The sequence below is a fragment of the Poecile atricapillus genome, chromosome 3 (assembly GCF_030490865.1).
Source record: "Poecile atricapillus isolate bPoeAtr1 chromosome 3, bPoeAtr1.hap1, whole genome shotgun sequence".
NCBI lineage: Eukaryota > Metazoa > Chordata > Aves > Passeriformes > Paridae > Poecile > Poecile atricapillus.
The window spans coordinates 105,293,757-105,317,822 of record NC_081251.1 but is presented as its reverse complement, the minus strand read 5'-3'; the positions used below and the strand labels follow the sequence as shown (position 1 = coordinate 105,317,822).

General features: G+C 47.3%; 1 protein-coding gene across 1 annotated transcript in view; it reads right to left on the bottom strand.

Annotated features, from left to right (window-relative positions):
- PPP2R5D (protein phosphatase 2 regulatory subunit B'delta) overlaps positions 1–24,066 on the bottom strand; it is a 27,144-nt gene extending 3,078 nt beyond the window's left edge. The window contains exons 1-15 of the mRNA XM_058836865.1: positions 23,926–24,066; positions 23,362–23,484; positions 16,708–16,927; positions 15,436–15,635; positions 14,936–15,046; positions 13,490–13,582; positions 12,903–13,033; positions 12,732–12,791; positions 11,951–12,059; positions 11,051–11,104; positions 8,118–8,288; positions 6,048–6,175; positions 3,286–3,387; positions 718–790; positions 156–272 (exon numbers count right to left, since the gene is read on the bottom strand). Of these exons, the coding sequence (XP_058692848.1) occupies positions 156–272; positions 718–790; positions 3,286–3,387; positions 6,048–6,175; positions 8,118–8,288; positions 11,051–11,104; positions 11,951–12,059; positions 12,732–12,791; positions 12,903–13,033; positions 13,490–13,582; positions 14,936–15,046; positions 15,436–15,635; positions 16,708–16,927; positions 23,362–23,484; positions 23,926–23,943 (1,710 nt within the window). The 5' untranslated portion in view covers positions 23,944–24,066. The remainder of the gene's footprint in view (positions 1–155; positions 273–717; positions 791–3,285; positions 3,388–6,047; positions 6,176–8,117; positions 8,289–11,050; positions 11,105–11,950; positions 12,060–12,731; positions 12,792–12,902; positions 13,034–13,489; positions 13,583–14,935; positions 15,047–15,435; positions 15,636–16,707; positions 16,928–23,361; positions 23,485–23,925) is intronic.

The window sequence follows — 24,066 nt, the reverse complement described above, 5'->3', positions numbered from 1 at the left end:
ACTCCACTCTTCAGACTACAGGTTGATCTCTTAATGATGAAGGGTGAGAGTAGTGGAATTTACCTTCAGAACATTTGGAAAGAGCCAGTTCTGGCTATGCTGATGTCCTAGCTGGACTGGGAGCAACTGTGAAAGGACTCGAGTCGCCTACGCACCTGCACAGCCTCCGTCTCCACCGTTTTCTTCAGCAGCTGTATATCCTCTGCAGTTGGGGTCTCCGTTTCCATACAGCACACAGAAGGCAAGGGTAGAGGTGCATAATACATGGGGTACTGCAGACAACACAGACAGCTGTAGAGTCAGCACTCCATCCAACACCACACCTTCTACCCCAGCATGCTAACACAGCATGGCATAGTTCCTCCAGCTGCCTTCTCTGACCCCTGCAAAGGCAGCGCTAGCGACACAGGCAGGGAAGAATATCCTCTCCTCCCCTGTGCCCTCTGACTCACAGCACGCTGCATGTGCGTGTGGTACATAAACACATACGTGCTCTCTATAAGGCGGTCCTTAGAGGTCAGTGCTAGAGAGGGACAGCCTGATAAAACACTGCCAACATTCCCAGGACACCGTTTTTGAGAGAGACAGACCACTGCTGCAGCAGTGTCCACAGGACTGAGATCAGATGCTAAAGCCTGGTCTCGTGGGCTGAGGAAGCAGCATCATGACCCCCAGCACATTCTTGCCTCATTTATCCTAGGTCCTGTTGTCACTCACCTGGGGGTTCAACCGAGCCAGCTCCTCTATTTTCTGCCACATTTCTTCTCGTTCCTTCATCCTGAACCTTCCCCTGCAGAGAAAAGAGTGAGAGCAAGTGTGAACTCCTGGGGAAAGTGCAGTTTTCATTTACAGGATGATAAAAGCAATAGACAGCAGAGAAGTGCAGGCAAGGGGAAGAGCTGCTCTGTCATTCAGAGACCCCTAACTCTACCTAATACTAAATCTATGGGTGAGATGAGGCAAGAAGAGGGGACACACACTATGACTAGCAGAGGGTAGGCAGGCATGCTCCTCACTCACCTCAGAGCCCAGGGTGGCAACAGTGGGCCACACAGGTACTTTTGCCCTGGCTTTGTGCTGCCAGGAGTAGAGCAGAGTGTCTGGTTTCTGGGGTAATGCCATGACACCAGTCTGGATTTCAAAGACACATTTTCTTGGTGCCCCCCAGATGCAGAGGGACAAACTATAATTTCCAATAGAACTGAGGCTCCACTGCCCATTGTTCCTCCTCTGTCTAACCGAAACACACCAGAGATCTGTCCAAACAGCCCAGGCACAGCTCTTGAACTTGGCACAGATTTTGGCACACATTTGAAGTGACCATTCAGCAGAGCCACTTATAAATCCCAGGACAGTGAATATTCACTGCAAACAGAGGTGAGCATCCACGACCCCTTCTTATTCTCTTCTAGATTTTAAACATCTGCACTAAAATCTCTGCTTTATTTCTATTAACTACATGATTTTCATCCCAGTTACCAGTGTCGCTAGTGCTCTATCTATCCATCTTAAGGAAGTTCTTCTACTCTGTAATGACATCACGCTCTTGAAAGTCATGTGGGCTTAGAATGAGAATGAAGCTGCCAAGGTTTCAAGCAGCAGATTACTCTACCAGAAAACAGAGTCACAAAAACACCTCCAACAAACCAACCCCAAAACACCCCAAACGAATAACCCATTCAGGACAAGACACTATCTACCCCAACTTCCTCACTGGTTTTCTACAGGTTCCTGATAATCCAAACAGTTTCAAGGTATCTGGGGAGATTAGAAAGGTGCAGTCAGCCCATTTGCACTGAACAGCAGAGAGATAGCCTTGCCAAATGTCCCTGAAGAGTTTGTCCCTAATGACCACCCTGGCTGTGGCTGCACAGCTGGGGGTGCAAGAGTGACAGGCCTGAGCTGGCATGCCACTTGTAGGCATATTAACTAATTAAAAATGCGGCTAAGCCATAATCAGACCTCTCAACATCTGCTTGCAGCCTAACAGTGAACATACAACCTCTCTTCTTATCCCCATTTCCTATTTTACTGAGTTCATTTGCACATGCAATCCCTCCCACACCTGCTGTTTTCTGAAGCCTAATTATGCACAGAGGCACTAGACAAAAAAAAAAAAAAATCATCTTAACATGAGCAGAAAACTGCAGCACTACCAATCCTTTTATTGACAGCACTGAGCTGTTTTGTCAGCTTTTTCAGAACGATTCTCCATCAGTCACACACCAGTGCTGGGAACAGTCACCTTCAGCATGTCAGCAGCTAAACAGGGAGAGAAAACTGATGGAAACACTAGGTAGATCTTGTAGAAAATGTACTGTCACTGTGACTTAAAATATATGTGAAGATATTTGTGGGCTTCACAAACGCCCTAGAATGGGGAAAAAAAGGAAACTTGCTTGCTCCCATTTTAGATCCTAAAAAAAGCCTTAATTTCTCCATAAGCAGGTTACCCATCTGAAGGTCGGATATATCAACTTATTACTTATTTTTGAGTTATTTATTCCTATTTCACAAAGCAACAGAATGTACCCCAGAGCTCCACACTCTCAGCAAAGATTATCTCTGCTCTCCCCACCAGCAGCCCTGTCTCATCCAGGAATGAGGAGCACTATTTTACTATTTTATGTCACTAAGTCAGCAGAAAATTAAAATAAAAAAATAAAAATAAAATAAAAAATTCCTTCTAGCTTACTGGACTGACTCAGCTCACCAAGGCAAGCCATAGAAGCATCAAAATCAGCACAAGGCAGCAGAAAAAGTGGAGTTCTTTCCTCTTTACAGCATCATGGCACAGGTACTTGCTGAGCTCAGATTTTTATCCCCACCATTCGCTCTTTGAAACTGTAGGAATTATTCCATCTTTATCACTGGAAAATTGAAAGCATCCTGTGGCATGAAAGATGCATTATGCCCAGTGCAGCAAAACTCTTCAAAAAAGTATTTCTAAAGCAATACGATTCTACTGACATCACTACAATATTTATGAACTGGTATTTCCAAGGCAGAACAAAGCTGAGTATTCTCTACATGGCAGTCTATTTGCTCATGACTCAGCAAACTCTGCCACTCTTTTCTAGGCTACCTGCTTCAGCAGGACTAAAAGGGTTTTTATCAGGGCACACCTCATCCCTACTCATAGCTATGGCTAAGGAATCCTACTTTCTGACAGAATTACTTACCACCTTTTCATTTCCCCTCTGCCTCCTGGCATCTACCATCTGTTACTGTACCCCAAGGAGACTTTAGGATGAGCTCAAGTTACTTGGCAGAAACCTTACTCACTTCTGCTTCTCTGCCTTGTATTGCTGTGTGCAGTCATCAAAAAGCTTTTGGTTCATCTCCATGAAGAGTTTCAGTGCATTGTAGATCAGCCCATGAATTGTCCTGCAAAGGAACAAGGGAAGGAGAACAAGTCATGGTGGACAGGTTCTTACACCTGAGCTGGCACCAGCAGCACAGACAAGAGGTAACAGCAGCAGCAACTTATTCTACAGCGATGTGACAAAAGATTCTTACACAATCCCAGCTCTTACCAAGGCAAAACCCCTTCCACAAACACAGCAAGAGCTATACAACAGGGAGAAAGAGATGGAGAAGAAAGAAGACCCTGGGACACGCCTGCTGCGGTCAGATTCATAAGTGCAAAAATACACATTCATGTGTTCATTTCTTGCAGCTAGAAGTGGGAAATGAAGGATGCTAGAAGCCTGTTCAGGGCTGTTTTCAAGGGGGCTTTAGTGCCTCCTACTGTTCACACCACATATAAACAAGGATTTTTTTGGGCTGCCAGTATTTGGTCATGAGCTTTTCCACTGACCTGCCCAAAGCACAGACAGGCAGCAGCCCTGAAGAGATGGGAACTAGCACAGAGAATACCACAGAAGAAAAGTCAGCTCTGTGCCAGTGATTTGTGGATAGATTGCACTGTGTGTGAACTCCCTATGGGACAAAGACTCTCCTAGGGAATGAAAACAATTGTTCAAGCTGTCTCTGAAATACCTGACCCAGAGGCAAAAGATGAGATTCAGCAGATTAAGCTCTGTGTCTCTACCAGCTCTGCAAATGGAATATGGAAGAGAGATCCAGCCCTGCTGGACTTAAACAGGCTATCTGACCAAGCAGGTGAACTACAGAGGAGAACCTGATGTACTCAACCTGCCCTGAGAAGATGTGGCTGCTGTTCAAACAAAGACAAGGAGAAATAAAGAGGAAAACACTTTCAGAACTTCTTCTGTAATGCCACTGGGAAGCAGACCAGAAAAGACAGGAACAGCAGAATCATGAATCTTGGCTGCTGCAGAACTGGTGAAGGGTTTCAGACAGGAACATAAAGTCTTTTTCTGAGCTCTGGACTTGTCCAGCCTCCCTAGAATTAATTTTTAGCTAATTCATTACAGGAAGTGTGTTAAATCAAATTAATTAAACTTGACTTAACTAGGTAAAGAATTAAATTAAGAAGTCAGAAGTAAGGAAGTTGATAAGAGAACTATAAAACAGAGTAGTATCTAGGAATCAGACACAGGGGACAATATTTGACATGGACAGCTGCCCAGTTAGTTCTGCTTTCTCTGTTTTTCCTGTATTCAAGGAGTCAGGCACTGTATTAGCCAAGTTCTCTGGTCACAGAGAACATAAGGGTGGGACATTAGTTAATGAGCAGGCAGAAGTCAGATGGAAAATCTACTGCACATTTCTGAGAGACTGGCAACATTAGTGACAGGCAGGTATCAAACTCTATGCAGACTCAATGGCCCCAAGGCTGGTAAATGCAGGTGCCTCAATCCCTGCAGAAGCAAGCCACTCTGGTCTGTTGTGGCCCTTTTCCATGCTGTGGAAAGATAGCTGTGGGCAAAATTAGAGGACACTGAGAAGTTACATTCATATCCTAACAGAAGCTGTAACAGTACAGGAATTACAGGGTAAAATGCAGCTGCTACTCCCTGGATGGAATACTGTTGGTGTGCTCAAAGCCTGCTCCAGGATGGTTCCCCATGGACACAACCTGCAGCCACAGCTCCTGCTGAGGGGGATGGAACGGAGGGTGGAGTGGAAACACCATGGCCAAGTTGAAGTCTTGGCAGGGAGGGGATCTCGATGGTGCTTTGCAGATGATAAACTGCACAGGGCCTGTCAGCCAGGGGAGATAGGACGTGTCTGTGGCTGAGCCACATTTTTGTGCTGAAATCACCCTCCTCAGATGAGCTCAGTTCATTATAACACAGTTGTATTAACACACATTCCCTTCCCAAAGTCACCACCCCAGTGTGACCACCCCTCAGGGGCACGCGCTTGTGTTTTACTGACTACAGCCCTGAGCAAAGCCAGAGAATTTTACACCAATCAGTAACAAAGGCATGTATGATTAACAGGCCTTCAAGCTCCACCTAAACATAAAAAATAGTATAAAAGTACACTGAGAATAGGAGTTAGGGAAGACTCCATCGTAACTACCGGGATCAGTCAACAGGCTGAACCCATCTTCTTACCCTGTGGGTAAGAAACGTACTCTGCACACTGGATACTTTTACTGGGAATTAGAGCTTCTCTGAATTGCTTTGAATATGTTTTTGCAGTCAGATATTTTTGCTGGCAGTCCTCGAACCTTAACCTGTCACAATTTTCTGTTAATAAGGAATGTTATTCCATGAAGTGTCAGGGTAAGTCTTTCCCAGACACTGGCAGTCACCATCAACAGAGAACATTATCAAATAAAAGAGAAGACCTCCTGAGTGATTTCTCTTATGCCATTGGCATGCTTCCCTGAATAAGTCAGTTGAACTGACCCAGCAGGACTGTTCAAAAAAGGGTCCCCCTAACAGAACATTGGCAGGCTGGGCACGAGAGACTTGGTTTTCCTGGGGTGCTGATAGAAAACTCTGAGGGTTCAGGAAATCTCCTTTTCCCATGATACACACTGATACCACCACCAAACCCCCGTCTCAGCAGCTGGTGCCACCATGCATTGTTGCACTGCAGCAGCGTGCCCCAAGATTGCCAGTGGGTCAAACAATCCAGCAAGTGTCAGAGCATGGGGGAAGACCTACTTGTTCCAGTGACTCTTGGAGTTCTTGTAGAGTGCTGGAAACATGATGGGGAGGATTTTGGCTGCATTATCGCTGATCAGGCTCATGATATATTCATTGTTCCAATAGTACAGTGCTCGCTCTGCCACCTGCAGTGGGAGAGAAAGCCATCCTTGAAGAAGCCCCTTCCAGTAACACCTGTGGTACACAGGGAAGCCATCACCCAACCAAGGAGCCCACATGTGTCCCCACAGCACAGGGCTGACCTTCATGAATTTCTATGAGGCCATTCATCCTTCCTTTGCCTTAGCCACTGCTAGACACTTCTCACTTTTCTGAGAAAAACCTCATGTTCTTGAATAGACAAGCCTACTGTCAGTATACAGATGATTCCAACACCCTTTACACAACACTTAAGGACAGTAATGACATCTACTCCAGGTCCCAGTTCAGATTAGCTTCAAGCCTTCTTAATTTCCTCTGTAAAGTTCCATTCCTCCCTGGCTTTTCCACAACAGTCTCTCAGGGCTTTGAAGCATGCTTCAGTCACCAGTCCCACAGTTCAACCCCCTGATTTAGTAAAGGTGAAAATATGGAAAACCTTGATGCAGCCATCCTGCTCTAACAAGACAAACAAGTCTAACAAGTTTCCACACAGTGACAGACAATGCAGGCTAATTTCTGCATTTAGTGCTAGCTTGAGAATGGCTTAAAAACCTAGGAAAAGAGACATCCAAACTCTGTTTTACATTTCAGATAATGAAGAACTTGCTATATCCCCTTAACATATTGTTCCACACAAGTAAATGAAATGAAACTCACTTTGTGTTCACTTACCTAGCTTTTGGTTTTCAAGATCTGGTTAAGCCTTTTTCTGCTAGATTAACACCAGCTTCTCCACTCAGAGAAAACACCAAAGTGCTCAGACTCACCAAGAAGTCAATTCCTTATTTTTCTCTTCAGAAAGCTGTAGAGTGTTCAGCCTGACTGTATGGGACACCTTTGGGGTTAATTCTCTTACGCTCTAAAGTGTTTGCACCTTCTCCAGGTTTCTCAGTATTGTTCTTCAGAGTTTGGCAGCAGATGAGGGCTGCTAACAAGTACAGGATGTCTCTCCTGCAGCCTTTACCCTACTTTATTCAAGCTCCTTAGTTCCTTCTGGTAGCTGCCTCCACACCCAAAGGTCACATTAGTCCTCTGGTTCCCACCACCACACCAGTAATCCAGCTGGTTTCCATCATGCTCCCCTAGTCCTTTACACAAAACTGATTTTTTATATACATGTGTGACCTAGACTGACCTTATCTTTGGCTTGTAAACACATGACTTTGTACCTCTCTATACCAAAAGACAGACTGAAAGCCAGCCTGCCTCACTGTGCAGTCACTCTCACTTGGGAGATGGCTGTGTCATTTCCTCTTTAACACTTCACCTATACAGGGGTCGACCATGTGTTTCACCAGCAAGCTGTCTTCTTCCTGGGCACTCTTCATGGCAGTCAAACAGTGAGCCAAGAACACCTGCTAGCAGGTTCCACCACTCTGTACTTTTTAAACCTTCCATCCACAGAGATTATATTAGCCAGCTACTACAACCAGTTTCCGTTCAGTGGAAACAAGGAAGAAACAGACTCCAGCACTTCTCCAGTATACCTCATTCTTTACTACCTGTGCCAGATTAAAACAAAGGGCTTTCCCAGCACAGTCTCTTTGGTTGGCCTCTCTCCAATACTGCGGAGTGCTTGGTTTTACTTCAACAGGGTGACCCTGGATGGATATCCTCTGTCCTTGCTAGCCTAAACAGGAGGTGGCAGAGCACCTGTGCTCCAGCCTCAGCCTGCTGCAGAACACAGTGCTGAACAGAGCAGCAGAAGAGGGTCCACAGATCCGCTCTGTTTTCTCTTTGCACCAACTCACACTGTGGTTGTGCTGGGGATTCTCACTGCTTCCCACCACGTGTCACCCCAATACTCACCCTGGTCACACCTCCCCGTGTCAAATACAAATACAAGCCCAAAACCTGTGGTATCACCTTCACATGCCAAGTGGATTATAAATCAATGCTCAATCTCTTCCCTGAGCTGCAACTTACCTGGAAGTGTGGGCTGGAGACACACTTTGCCAACTGCCTGAACAAGGGCTCCATAACCTTCACAAACTCAGATGGCTCAATCACGTCCAGGATCTCTTCCAGCTCATTTAAAAACATCACCTCTTTGGGACTGTGAGTTTTGGGCCAGAACTTCAGCAAGCCCACAATCACCTGAGTGGGAAGAGTACAGAGACAGTGTTAGAGGCTCAAAGTCAACACCAGCGGCAAAATAAATTTTTAAGTGTCTGGTCACAACAGCAATAGCAGAAGAAGTAACAGAATAGACTTTCTCAGAAAGTCAGGGTGGTTGATCAGAGAAGAAAGAAGACAAAAGCCCAAACTCTGCCAAGTTGCACTCATAGCAGCAGCTCTGCCTAGGCTGCTATGATTTTGTATTACAAGCACAAAGTTTAAAATCACTTTTTATCCCCCATCACAGTTCAACGCAGAAGGGTGAAACTGAAGTGGGCAGCAGCTGGCAGACAGTGCAAAGTAACCATGGAAGATCAACTAATAAAACTAGAAATGCTATGGAGAAGGTTTCTGAAGAGTCGTTATTCAAAACACTACAGAGCTTCAATACTGGGGAGCATCAAATAAAAAAAGCAATGGATGAGTTTGGGACAAGGAAAGGAAATACTACTTCACATGAAAGTAACTGGATTATGGAACTCATTCTTGCAAGACTTTGTGAAGACTCAAAGTCCAAACAGACTCCAGAATGGAGCAGACAAGTTTATGGAGTTTACACCTAATGGTTATAATTAAATATGACAAAGCAAATTCAACTTCTGGCTGAGTAAAACTATTGCTTACAAGAACAGGGAAGGGCTATATCTCACTAGATTTTATTTATTTTTAATACTGCTTCCTGTCCTACTCATCTGCTTCTAGACACTATAAAGGGAGGATCCAAGATATTGCAGACATTTACTCTCTGTTGGAAGAAGGAATGCTTACTCTGTGGACACTAGAGTCACACACAGCTGGCCATAGGAGCTTCCCTTTCAAACCTCTGTACTTCAGCTGCCTGATCCTGAAGCCAGCCCTTGAGAGGAACTTCAGAGCAGCAGAGGGACAGTAGTGGGCAACGCAACAACAGGATTAGATATATCTGACCATTATGTTTCTGCCAGCTCAAGGCTTGAGAAGCCAGCAGTTCATTATCCCCAACGTTTGTCATTATTCATGTCTGCCATTCAGGCAAGAGTTAGCTTCAATGACTCAGAAGTAATTTCACCTAAAACTAAGGTGGCGTGAGGTGTTGTGAGTCTGTGTTTGCTATTACTGAGCACATCTGAGGCCTTGCTCACCTGGCAGTCTTTCAGACTGCTGTTGAGGCAAGAAGCTACCATGTCAAGCCTTGCTGAGCAAGCTTCTGGGAGGCCCATCTGAGACAAGTGTGGACCCAGAGAGTAATCTGGCCTTTTTCCAGCGCTGCTGGTAACATCTCCCTGTGCATTCAAACTCTTGCTGATGAACAAGCCCTGTAATTCTTCCAGACTTCAATAACACCAGTCATCTTGGGGGTCTATTCAAAACCTTCACAAGCAAGGTGCTTCAACTGAATGCAAGTTGTGGAAGTATGGTCTTCGTATGCCTGGTTGAAACACAACATCCACTTAAGGAAATTAAATTGGGTCATTCCACTGCTTTCCACAAGCACCAAGCCAGACCTGGGTCTGTAATCCAGGGGCTACTAAATAGTTATCCAGAAAAAAATGATGAGCTGTGGAGCTTTATTATCTGAATAAGCTGCAAAGTGAAGCCTAGGAATATTGAGAGATTTCTATTTCTCTCTTCTCCCTCAACCTTTGAGGTGCTTTGGCAGGAGGCTGTAGGACTGGATGTCAGCCACAGGAAGTACTCAGCATGATCAGGAAGCTACTTTATGCAATTTGTTTCAGAGCAGGCTTTTGGGAACAAAGGAAATGGAGGGCCCATGTTTAAAGGAAAAGCTAGGAGGTCTGCTTCAGCACTGCTGGTGTCAGAGCTGTGGAGCCAGAAAGCTGACAACAGCTGACCAGCTTCTACCCAGCACAGGCAGGCTCACCATGAGCACACACATTTGAGCCAGAGAACAGAACGACCTCAGCCAGCATTACTCATTAAAACACTCACACTTTTGGTGCTCCCTGCTACAGTGACAGAAGTATGTGTTCTCTGCCCATCTGCTGTTTTGAGTCTGTGAAGCTCAGCTCTGTAGAAGACATTTCCTGGCCTGCAGTGGGTGGAGAAACACTTGTCTCCTTCTTGCACCCTCTGCCAAGCTGGCGTTTAGCCTGGTTAACACTGCAGGTCCATGCAGTCAGTAACTAGAATATATGAGGTCTACATGTACAATGCTCACATTTGAGAACCTGCTGTTTCCCAGCACTATATCCTGAAGGCAAATGTGTCTACAATGTGACTTACCTCTAGAAGGTAACAAACTGATGCTAAACCTGGAAGGAGAACACGTTCATGAAGGAACAGTGGCATGTCTAAGTAGACCTTGTGTTCCAGGTTCCTAACCTCATCCCCACAATTCCACAGCCAACTCCAGCAGTCTGGAGGGGACTCTTACTATTTCAGAGCCCCCATAAGCTCTGGTTCCATCAGATGATCATGTATTTTGTCTCTGCAGTATCTCTCATTAGCCAGAAGCTCTGCCCTGGAAGAACAGCTTGGTATCCTGTTCCTTCTGCTACATCGAGATGTGAAGCATAAAGGAAGATTACAGCCCACCTTCCCGAAGCCCTCAGCAGAGACTGCTAAAGGCTTGCACATGAGCAGTACAGCCCCTTCTCCCCCAGGGAACCAGGCAAACCCAGTAAACAATACCACTGACTTCCAGGCTCTTTACAGCAAGGGTGAAAAAAGGGCTGCTCTAAGGAAGCCATGAAGTTTTTTGGGACTTGACTGTCACACAGAAGTGAAGCAAGGTTACTCACCGGCTCTGTCAAGCTGCTGTCTTTCTCTAAGAACTGTACAACACAGTATGCCAGCTGTAAGAAAAAAACATGGCAAGATTAGAGCTTCCTCGAGTGTACCCAAGACTAAGTGTTGCCACCTCCTAGGCTGGAAGGTGCCCATTATGCTGCATCTTTAAACAAATCCAGTTTACTGATGGCAAGTGAAGACCAACCAGGCAGGGCCTGAGCCCAGGACATCTGTGCAATTTAAAGGATAAAACTTCAGTCACCCAGAGCAGTCCACAGCCAATGCATTCAGATGAAAGCACAGCTGCACAAAATGGGGAGGAACAAACCTGACTGACACAAAGCCCTGCCCCATAGAAACAGGGCTTAGAGAACAGACATTTCTACTTAGTACCCAGATTTTTTCACTTCCTATCTCAAGTTCTGATCTTCTCTAGTCTTCTGTTATGCACTCAAAATTGGAAATAATTAATCTCTAAACTAATCTAGCAGACTAGCAAGCCAACTTCTCCACATATCTCAGTGGTGACTAATAGCTGATACACCACACGCATAGGCTGATGACTGCAGCTAGGAAATTACCTCTCTGGTTTCAGCAGGCCCCCAATATTTCGCAAGCTTCCAGCACAGAAAGGCAAAGCAAGCCACAGCATTAAGACAGTGGGAAATGTCAGGATACCCTCCCCTATCATGCAGTGGCACAGGCCCAGACACCATAAGAATGGAACAACTACTACAGTATGAGACTAGTGAAGAGCCCAGAACATCTCACAGCAAGAACTTTGTACAGTGTGGCCTGGTGGATAGCTATAAACAATTAACTTATAAACTAATATAAATATATAGAGCTTTTAATAGCTATAAGCTTTTGCAAAATCCCCATCTACCCTGGGAACTTGAAGCACTTCTCACCTGAGGATGGTACACACTGAGAGACTTCACTTTGTGCAGTGGTAACAAAACTCTGATGAGGAACATTTTGTGCTCTTCCTTCAGAGGCAAAGCAAACCCATTGATTATGCTGAGAAGAAACAAGGTTCTCGTTAAAATTTTGACCCAGCAGAAATACAGTGTCTCTCACCTCACAAGACACACTAGCTCTCACCAGCCCCTTAAGGAAGCACCTACCAAAAGCATGGTCACTGCAGCCCACCCTGCACAGTGAGCTCAGCGAGTGTTCTTGGCAGGCACCACAGGGAAACGCCTCTGATGGAGCCTGCACTCTACTCTGTCCCTGCCAGGCTGAGCCCATACACACTTAGGCAGAACCTCTGGGGAAGGCCAGCACCAAAGCAGCTCAGTGTTTGAGTCTTGTGCTTTACAGAACAGGAGGACAGCAGCACAACAGGGCCACAAATAGAAGGGAAGCTAAGCCCTGGAAAAGGCTGCCCATTGCTAAAGCTTCTCAGAGCTGTGAGGAGCTCTTCTCTTTAACTGCCTGCTGCAGGAAGATAGCAAGTGTGACTGGACTCAAGCTCAAAAGAACCAGAGACATCTGGAGAGGAGAAGGCTACCACTGTATTTATCAGCACGCTGGGGAGTATTTTACCTTATGCTCTGTCAGAATGAGATTCTCTGGAAAAGGTGCCTCCTGCAAAGACTGCTGAAGGAAGGCACTACTTTTTCACATAGCACACTGGGTTGGGAGTCTCTCTCACTATGGGCCCTCTGGGACTCCCAAAAGTGGCCTTACCTTCCCAGGATCTCCAGTAGCTCTGCAATCCCATTGTGGTGTTCTGTTTCATAGATGAACCTAAAGAGAAGGATGAGAAGTCATTGCCAAATGCTAGATACAGTTTGATAAGCAAGAGGAAGGAAAATTGCTGTAGACAGGGAGTCTAAATGGTACTAAGAAAGACCTCACCTGTAAAATATATTATTGATCTGCCTCCTCACATATGCTCTCAGACCCAGGAACTTCCCATAGATCCTGTGAAGAATAGTTTTTAGGAAGTCTCGTTCTCTGGGGTCTTCACTGTCAAAGAGATCCAGCAGCTGTGGGGAAAGAAATTCAGTCAGTGCCTGCACACTGCCTGTCTGGGCAAAGCTACTAGCAACACTGGGCACTGTTCCTGTTTGGCAAAAACAGTTCTTGCAGTTGAGTGATGCCTTCAGCACCCTGAGCACAGTGGTCATTTCCCTGAAACATGTGACTTCCTAGTCACAAGCTGGAACCATCACAATTTCTTTCACCTTCAGAAGCACAGTGATGGCCTGCACATTCTACAAAGCTACATGTCCCCAGATTTCCCCTGCAAGGCCCCCGTGCCCCTCTTCACCTGTACAATGAGTTATGGTTCCAGTGACTACAGCTTGCACACAGCCTTGCCCTGTACAGAAAGTCCTGCCTGCTCATTCAAGACAAATAAAAAAGGGTCACATCATCTAGCACTAAAATCTGCTGCATGTTCTTCATAAAGGTGGTGCACAGTGGCAGGGACAATTACTTACAGATAGCACAAACTTCTGGTCAATGTATTTCTTGGCTACATTTGGTTGAAAGTCAGGCGATTCCAGGAACCTGAGGAAGAACTCATACACCAGCTGTCAGGGGAAAAGGAGAGATTACTTAGAAATCCCCCTGTACTCTCAACAGTGTTTCCTTCAGATTTTGGTTTCCTTCTCCTTAAGGATTCAGGGAAAGGCTGGGAAGCTTGAACAGGAGTACAAAACACAGTATTTCCTTACCCAGTGGGATCAACTCAGCTGCCTTTGCTTGAATGGGCAGGGGTCTCTGGTGGCACATAACTGCCCAAATCTGTGTGAGAACTCATCACCTCAGGTCCCCAAAAAGATACCACCCACCTACTCAGATTAAGACATTAGGACTGGGAAACTCTTCTCACATCTTCAGCAAATGTCCCTAGAGAGATCAGGAATCTCCAGAGATGGCAAAGTCTCAGACTCACTGGATGCCCTTAAGACACGCTAAGGAGTAACAGAAGAGCAGAGAAATTAAATGGACCCCAAGAAAACATGCAGTGTCTTCTGCCTCCTGGGTACTGACTCAAGGTTGGCTTGGCCTCACTAAGCCAGGAGAGCTGCATGCTGTGTCCCACTTGGAAAACAAAGGGCAGCTTGCTTTAAGAGGGCTGAAACGTTAACTTCTGGTCCTGCTGTTCTCTGAGAGGACTGAGTCCACTCTTATCCCTCCTACTGGTTCTGAGGGGCCAGTAGGCCAAAAAAGATCAATGCACTTGAAGGGTCTGACTTTGGAATTAAAGGAATGATAGGACCATGCATCTACAGGTAGGGCCTATCTGCCAAGGACAGCAGTAAAGAAAAAACTGAGGTGCTGACCAAAAAGCTCAGCATTCAGATGCCACTGAATCCATGCTGGCTGCTGCTGACTCAATTCTGAGAAAAAATTGCTGCCTAGCATTCACAGCACTCTGGTGCTGAAGACACGCTATTTCTATCAACGCTCTCATCCCTATGTCAACTGCAGCAGTGAGAAGTGATTAACCACTGCTGCAGAATGACACCTTATTTCTTCTCTGTATTTTCTGCTTCATTCTGCAGTACCTGCCTCTTTTTCTGCCTTTGTCTGCTTGACAACACATGCCTGTGCAAGTGCCTTGAGCTTTCCTCCTGACTTCCACTGCTGAGCTCTGTTAAACCATGCTCACTGTCACATTCCTAGCCCTTTTCACCCAGTCTGTCTAAAGCCATCTGTGAATGCTGCATACAGGCATCAGCCAGTTCCCAGGACACCCTTGCTTCCTGCACTACAGAAGAGCCACCTCTGACCCCTGGGTGGCAGGGCTGGTCTCTTCCCCAGCAACCCTCACAGGCTGGTGAAGCAGCAGTGGTAGGGCTGGCAGCCTCCAGCTTTACATGGACTCTCAACTTCCTGGAGATAAATTAACCAGATCTATATCCCCCATCCCTCCTCACCTGAAGGTGTGGCCAGGCAGCCTCTAATGTAGGCTCATCTTCTTCAGGGTCAAATTCTGCTCCTGTGGGATTGGACGATGGTGGAAGTGTCCGGAAGAGGTTCACTGAAAACTGATGTGAGTGAAAAAGTTGTATGAATTACATTCTGACACCTCAGGGTGGTCCTCCACAGAGCAAATCTCTCATTGCAGTGCAACACATTGTGATTTGTCACAGCTGTGCCCACACACTGATCCCTTCCTGCAGGATGTAGGGTTACAGTCTGCACAGGACCTCCCCAAATGCAGTCTGTGCCAGAGACAAGAGCTTCCACCTTTCCCCAGAGCAGGCACTGTCACTACCACCACCCCCACACACACTTCTCTTTCTGGAGATGGGCAGATAAGGAATGGGTAGGACTGGGGTCACACTCCTCTCTGACAAATCGCTATCCCTCCTCCTCCCACACTTCCCTATTTCTTTGGCACACAAGCCACACAAACACTGGCTCCATGCCCTACCATGATAACAGCTTCAGGATAGATGGCCTCGGTGACAACATCACGGTTGTGTGTGATGTATTCCACCATCTCATTGAGACCTGCTCGCTTCACCTCCTTGAACTTCAGGTCACTGAGGGGGTCAGAGATGAAGTCAAAAAGAACACAGCACTGCCGCAGCTTCTGGATGAAAAGCTCTTCTCGTTCGTGTGGAGGAGCATCTGTCAGAGAAAGCAGGGACATCTGTCCTTGGAGACAGGCAGATCATCTTCCTGGTTTGCCCAGGTATCACTGTGGTTTGCTCCCTGTGGTTTCCCCCTCCCCTATCACATCGCCCTCGAGCTGCTGGAGAGGGAGAGGCAGTGTTATACCTGCTATGGACGTGGGACAAGGGAGGCAGAGAGACTGCCAGGCCTCTGAAGCAACTATCCCATGAGGGGATTTCAAACGCGGTAGCAGTTTCTAACCTGGTAAGCACTGATCTCTTCCCTGTACAGAGTACATTGAAAAAGGAACTCAACCAGCTCCCATCACAGACCAGTGACAGCTGTGTCCTGCACCCCAGAGACACAAAGGGAGCTGGGAAGCACACACTGTAGCCAGCCCTCCTGCCAGAGGATAGGGCAGAAGAGAGGGGCTAGGGTGGCAGGAGCTGTATACTAACAGATTTTCTTTTTGATACAATTGGAAACTACATGCTGCCTCAGTCTTCCCCAAAGGCTTGTCTGCGTCCAAGAGCAACATCAAGCAATGGGTCTGGCTCAATGACTGCTGAAAATGCTTTCTCCTTGTCCACACTCATGTTTAATTGCAACATAATGCACTAAGTACACTAAGTGCTAATACCAACCTGCCCTAAAGTGGACAGGTTCAACTGCAGTATCGAAATTTGCAATGAAAACACAATGAGGAGGAAGCCTGGTCCTTCCCCAGGAATGGGTGGATATAGGAACCAAGGACAGTCTGCACCAAAGTCTCTGAACTTCATCACCTTCCTGCACAACCTGCTGAATAATCTGAGGCAATCCTCAGTACACAGAAGCACAAAAGTTTAAATAGCTCAGCTGAGAGAGTAAATACGAAGTTTGCATTGAGAATACTCTGATTATTTTAGGCCATCCATCAATTCTCTACCTACTAACAAGCCAAGGACCTTTCCCAGAACCATCCTTGCTGCACTGCCCTTATAACTAGCTGGACACTGTAAAGGTTGCTTTGGGAAGAGCCCTTACACTCTGCCTGGAAAAACTGCAGCTTGTCCTGCAGGTCACTCCCATCCCACTGGCTCTTTACCTTTGAGGGCTGGGAGTTTTTGCAGTTCCCGGTTTTTGCTCAGATTGAAACGGGAAGAGCTGTGCCGGCGCTCCTTCTTCACAATCTGGGGTCCCCCTGAGTACTTGATTTTATTCAGCTGGGTTGGGGGGGGAGCGCTGTTACTGGGCCGCTTATTTGAAGTTGGCTGCTGTTGTGGCTGCTGCTGTGGCTGCTGCGGCTGCTGCTGAGGCTGCTGGGCCTGATGAGGGAGAAGACAGTAAAACAACTCAGAAGCTTTTACCTACAAGCTTCATAAGCAGATGCCATCAGCCTCTTCTTGGAATGAAAAAAACAGGCAGGTTTTTCACTGTTGCACTTGCAGTTAAGTGCATCTCACGTGTTCCAGCTCTGCCAGCTCTAGAGCTACTGGTTGCACTTGCAGCATACCTGCAAAGTAAACACCAGTTTTACTCATGTCTGCAAGGTACCACAAAGACACCAGTACTATGGACATAGAAAGAAAAGTCACATCTTGCAACAAGTTACATGAAGCAGAAGTAAGAACTTTTTGTGGTCCAAACACAAATCTCAGCATGCTGCTGTCTCTGCAGCATTCTGTACAACACACAACACGCAAGTTTAGAAAACCAGCAATATTCTTCTTTGTCCTTGTGCAGGGAATCACCTGGGAAAAAGTAAAGAAGTATGTAGCACAGAGCAGACATAATGACCTTGGAAAGGCAATATTGAAGACCACTACAATCATTGCTGTATTCATTGTCCAGGAGCATCTACAAACCACATGGACCATACATACAAACATACTCAACCTTAGGTCCCGGGCTGTGGGCTCTCCCAGCCCATCCTGGCTGCTCTCTCCCATCTCTGCTGCCTCACTGCTGTCTGGATTTCAGTAGATGGGCTTTTCCCACATCACTCCTTTTAGCCACACAAACTCTGCCTGCATACTCCTTTCCAACTGCACTAACAGAGGCACTTTCTCATGTTTAGCATGTGACCAGAAACTCAAGCCAGTGTTAGCTCAGCTCAGCTCTCTTCCGACCTTGCTGAAGCTCTGCTGATTCCAATTCCCACTTGGAGCATAATGACTCAACTGCCCCTTAAATTTCACACTGACCCAACCTGTGGAAAACTCAGCACAAAAGAGGGCAACATCCTGCCAGGAAGCAGAGGGATTAGCTGGAACCAGCATCCAGCCTACCCTGGCTGCACTGCATGAGCCACCTCCTTCCTGCTGGTACACCAAGCCAAGGAGCTGCAGGATGAACCTGTTTAGGATACAACAGGAATAGCACAATGGATGGGGAGCAAAGGTGAGTGAAATCCTTGAACATCACCTCCTTCTTTCCCCATAATTCCCAGCTGTCACATAGAGCACAATGGTACAAATGCACACCTCACCAGAACAGTGACCAGCAGTGTTTTGAAGGAGTGCAGGAGTTCAACAGAGCTCTCCATCCTCCAGAGGGCCAGACTCTTCCTGGCTGAGCTGCAGCTACTCTGCACAGTCCTTTCCCTGAACTGGTTTCCAAAGAGGTGCAGCAGCACAGCACTGCAGTGCAAGAGCAAGAGTTACTGCACCTGCAGCATGTGGGAAGGCAGCAAGGTAGCTACAGGGAAAGCTGTCTACAAGGAGATGCTGCTCTACAGATTGGGATCTGTACAGCAAGTGCAAAGACGCCCCGTGGAAAACAGGGCCCAATACAAAACATTTTTTTTTTTTTTTTTTTTGCCATGCCATTACTTTGAATGAGAAATCAGAAAAAAATTGGTTCTGGTCTGGCTCTGTTTGAAGGAAATATTGAGTGGTTCCGTTTCAAGCGCAGCTCCAAGCCAAGGTGGGGGGAGACAACAGGATTTGAACTCTCTACAGTTTACATTTGTTTTGATTCCCTTCACAGACCAGCGTTGTCCATGATGAGAGGAGGGAGCCAGATGAGCTTGTGATAAAAACAGCAGTGTCTGCCAAACAAAGCAGGCCCAGACTACAAACTGGAGGCAACTTATCCTAAAGAATGGTCTTTGCTCAGTTAAGTCAGGACAAAGCCTAGCTGGCCAGCTTCCAACATAGAGAAGTTCATTCCTCACCCTGAATACTTGGGTATTAGGGCAGTGTGAGCCACTCAAAATTTTGTCCAGATGCCTTTGAGAGTCCTTGACTCTACATCACTCTCCTTCCATGGGGAAGAAGGGAAAAACATGAATGCTGAGCCACCACAGAGAAAAGATGGTACAGAGAGAAACATAAGATGCACTGGTGACCTCCCAGGTAACAACGAAGGAAGCAGGACACATGGGCCCTCCTAGCTGATAGTACGTGCCTGTGTACTCCTCACCCACCCAAAAACACCACAGGCAAATCTTTGGAGCATGGTGTGTTTACTCCATATAAACACAGGCTGCATCAGGGGGCTGGAAAAGTCCTTGCCACCAGTCTTCAACGTCTTACATGACGAGAGACAAAACATAGCTTCAGGTTTAGCTGCCAGCTATTTAAGAAATAGTCATACACATACAAAAATCACAAAACTGAGATAGCTAGAGAAAACCTGATGGCTGGAGAGGTCAGATATATTCTGTAGTGCTCACATATTTATGATGGACTATTTGTACAGGCACTTTCTGTCATCAAATTGAATCCCTGCTTTCAGGAGGTGCTTCCTGTGGCAGGCCTGCTGTCCTGCTGCCTTCAACACCTCCTACCTCGGCCACATGAATCAGTAAAGGTTTATTTTAATTTTCCTAACACTTTCCTCCCTGAAGTTTCCATGCCTGAAAACACAGCAGACTACTAAACCTGAAAGCTTTTCTCTTCATGTACAGACTCCTTCCCTGACACCAACACCAGCCAACTGCTCCATGGATACAGGTGCCCCTCTACCTGAGCAGGCTCAGCCCCCTTCTGACAAGCAGGGCTCACACACCGTGACAAAGCCAACAGCTTGGGGGACACTGTTTGCTGTGACTGTTACACTGCACATGCTGCAGTGAGCAGAGAATAGCATAAAGGTGTTTGCACCAAGCACGGTGGGGCAGTCTTACTTTCCCCACAGCAGTGGAGCAGCTCCTTGTGCCAAAAGGACCCCTAAATGAAACCAAATTAGAACTCCTGCACATAGGCTCCTTGCCTTGAGAGCACTGCTTCCCACCACTTCTCTTTGTTAGGAGCTTGCCTGAACAAGTCAATGAGCCCCAGGCCCCGAGCTTGCTCTGTGCCATTCCTCTTCACCTCAGAGAACAGAGATCCTCTACCCCCAGCCACCCTGAGCTGTGCTAGCTTCTCCTGCGCTCCCCTACCCGTGCATGACCTCACCTCTGCAGGCACTCCTACTGCAGCTGGGTGCATCGCCACTCGGGAAGCCCTTTCTGCCTCACTGGTCCCTTGAGCATCCCCTGCTTGCTCAGCTTCCCAGCCCAGATCTGCTCTCAGCTCCTCCTCCTCAGATGACTCTTCCTTTCCCATCCCTCAAGTCAGTACCTGCTCTCTTTGTCTGCTGTTACACAGCTTCCCTATTAAAATGAGGCTCTCTGCCTCAGAAGTAACATGAACACACTGTAATGCCTGTCTCTGAATAATGAACTCCAGGTACTGCAGTAACAAGCCCCATGGAGATATGTGCAAAACATGAAAATACAGCAGCTTACTGAAAAGGTGCACCCTCTCCCAGAGCTGCAAATCTCATCAGCAAGGCTCCAAGCTGCCCTTGAGGCTGCAGAGCAACTCCCCTCTTAACTGCTGCTAATGCCTGCTCCCACTTCCAGGTCATTAAGTCTCTTCCCCACCCAGCTGCCTCTCCCAGTCTTTCTGGCCAGGAGGAGTAACTCTTTCTCATCCTCTCATTCAACGCTGCCTTGGTCTCTGACATGATTTCTTTTTTTCTCCTTAAATAGCTACACAGAAATTCTCTGCATTCATATACTCATCATGTTCCATAGAGACTGAATTAAACATACCTTTCATTTCCCACTCCCTGATCTCATGTTCTACTCCACTCCTCCTTGTCTCTTCAGACACAAACTGCCCCCCCAAAGCCAAGGCCTGGCCAAGCTCAGCTGGCTATTCACCATCAGACAGAAGCTCATCCTGGAGTAAAACACTGCAGTACCCCTGTACTTAAGAGAGAATCCAACACTTGCCTTCCCTTGTGGATGTGCCTGCTTTTTAACATATCTGCCCTTCCAGATCTGCTCCACTAAAAGCTCCTTTGCTGCAGAGAACAAAGCACTTTGCTTAGGGGGTTCTGGACTGACTCCTACCCTCTTCATCTCCCTCCACAGAGATCCCCATAGGAGCTCCTCGTCCATTGCATTTGCCCAGATCCATCAAAACAGAGCTGCTCTGCAGCAACCTTTACTCATCCCACCAGCCAGACAAGTTGCCTGCAAAGTAAGTCACAACTTTCTGGTACTGGGATAAATTAAAGTTGATTCCTTCCCCTGCTCCATGGAGCATGGTGTGAGAGAAGAAAGCACAAACTGCAAGAGGGCTGCCCACATGCTGCCCCTCTGATGCAAGCCCATTAAGCATCTACTGAGATATGAAGAAAAAGGAAAGATCTCTATAGTGCACCAAATTTTCACCCTAAAAAGGCAATCAACCAACCATAACTCCACAGGGGAATTCACAGGACATGAAACTCTCACAATGGCAGCAGAGGTATCCAGGCTGGGCTCAGCCCAACAACCCCACCAGACAATACCACTCCCAGTGTTTCACAAGTCAAACCACCTCTTGCTTCTGACATAAGGAAGGAGTTTTGCTCCCAGCACACATTACCTAATTCTTCACACAATGTGAAAGTCAAAATACCTTTCTGTGTTTCCTGAAGAGCAAGAAAATCGCATTCAAACTGGTATACATTTCTTCTTATCAAGCAAAGAGCTCTCTTCCATTCTGCAGCAGAGTACTCCAGAGACAGGAAAGCACCAAGAAGGAACAAACTTCACTGCAGACTCAAAAGAGAAAGGAAGAGACCTGTGGCAGTACACACTGCAGAGGTGTCTCCTTTCTGCTTTGCTCTCTGTTCCTATGATCAAAGGAGACCCAGCTTTCCATCTTAAAGGAGGGCTGGATTTCGTCTGGAGTATGAGGAAGTGGCTGGGTATGTTTTGTGGGAGGGAATTTTAGACACATCACTTCTAAGTTTCTTCTGCATCCAGGCAAATATTACATGCCATTTCAGGTCACAGAAGGAAGCTTGTAGCATGTGACATTCTTCCCTTCTTACTGCAACACTTGTAACCAGGAGAGCAGTGACACAGCCCACTGCTGATTCCGATGGGCACATCAGGATGACCTGCTTTGTTGGCTATCCATTTCAAGACCCAGACTTTCCTACACCTTTCCAGAGCTTTGAACTCAGCAAAAGAGCTTCACATAAATAAAAGGTAAGTCTGACCCCATAATGCCAACGCAGGAGTTCTCTCACTTCCTTGGAGTCCACAGACAGCTCTCCCACCAAAGCTGTTTTCAGCTGTGTACACAGAACAAAATGGATAGAGGCAAAGGGCAGGATGGAGGATCTACAAAACTGCTGCCTACTCCAAGGCACACAAAGTAAGCCTCCAATTCCTTGCTGGCCACATGGCAGGTTAGGCATGAGCACAAAACTGAGTGGCTCATAGTAGGGTTATTTTCTGAGGCTCTGCAATGCAGATCTCCGCTTTGGAGTAGACTCTAAACGTTGACTACAACCATGCCACTGTACTACACATTTCCTCCTAGTCTTCATTAGCCCTACATGTCTCCCATGCCCAACCCTCCAAATTACAAGCGCAATGTGTTCCAGACAAGACTAGAGCACACAAGCTTCTATGGATATAGAAGTGGCACAGCTTGTTTGCCAAATTGCAGTATTAAAATAAATAAACCACACATACATGCATGCTTCCTGAGACGTGTATAACATTCTACAGAGACAATTCTCAAATTCCACAACCACTGCCTGAATGCCAGACAAACTCAGACTACCAGAAAAGTTCCACTGAACATAAATTTGCCCTAATTCTAAGAGCAGCTTATCACACTATCATATTCTGCTGAGGCCATATCTACCTTGGCAACTTCCAAACTGAGAGTGAGACTGCACATCTGGGAATACAGACTGTGCCTTCTTGTGAGGAATGCTGCGTTCAGCAACAAGGCTGTTATACCAGAAGAGAGCCATTTAATCTCTAGCACTTTATTCTTTCAAGTGTTCCTATCCATTACTTCCTAATCTCACTCCTCCAGAAAACGCCTCAGAAGAACAGATCTTTTCCTATTGCTTCTCACTACTCTCCCACTCTGACACAAAGTGACAACAGTTTATAGCACTTTGCTCTGACAGGAGCATGGAAGCTGCTCCCATCTGTCAGGCTTCCACCTCCTTGATAATCATGGCTTGTCCCTTTCTGCAGCCAACTTTGCCATGCCCTGCCCACCTCTGTGAGCAGCACTCGCCCTCAGCTTTGTGCCAAATGTCTTTTGCAGGTCTGTAGGGTATGACACTCATCCAGTCTCATTCATAGTCATTGCTCCCTTTGGGCCAATTTTCCTTCTCTGACTTCTTAAGATCCTGGTGACATGTGTTATCTGGTGGAACAGCTTGAAGTAGCTAAAATGAAAGATTTAATTCCTCCCCAAAGATGAATTGCACATGCACACTGCTGTACCCAAGGTGAAAGCCTTACCTCCTCTGAATTCTCTGCCCCACCATCCTTCCCGCTACTGCTGCTGCTGCTGCTGCCGCTGCTGCTGCTGCTGCTGGTGCTGCCGCCAGGCTTTGTGGTGCTTTTGGTAGACTTTGGAGACTCCTGAAATTATGAGAACACATTCAGAGAAAACTTCACCTTCTTCAGAATTTTAGCATCTCTCCGCAGAGCGCAGGTGTGTGCTGCCACAAGACCACTCCTGCAGCAAGCCCTGCTCCGGACATCCACTGCCAGCCCTTTCTCCCTGGGAAGGGCAACCTGAACGGCTCCCCCGGCAGCTGGGGCCCAGGGAGAGGCCACGGACCCAAGCCCAGGAGGATCTCCCGTCCCGGTCACCGCAGGCTGACCCCAGCGGGGCACCTGCGGGTGGCAGGGCCCCGTGCCCGCCCAGCCCTTCCCCGGGGCGCGGCCTCATCGGAGATATGCGGCGCCAGGGCATCCACAGCCCCGGCCCGGCCGCCCTGGGCGGCGGCAGAGGCGGATCCGGGCCCTCACCCCGCCGGCGGAGGGAGCAGCGGGGCCAGGACGCGGGTGCGGCCGTACCTCCCCCACCGGGAGCATCCCCGCGGCCGGCGGAGCGCGCAGGGCAGGGCAGGGCGGGCCGGGCCGGGCCGGGCCGGGCTCGTACGGAGGCACCGCCGGCCGCCCCTCGCACCCTCCCGCCCTCCCCGCCCGCCTCCCCCG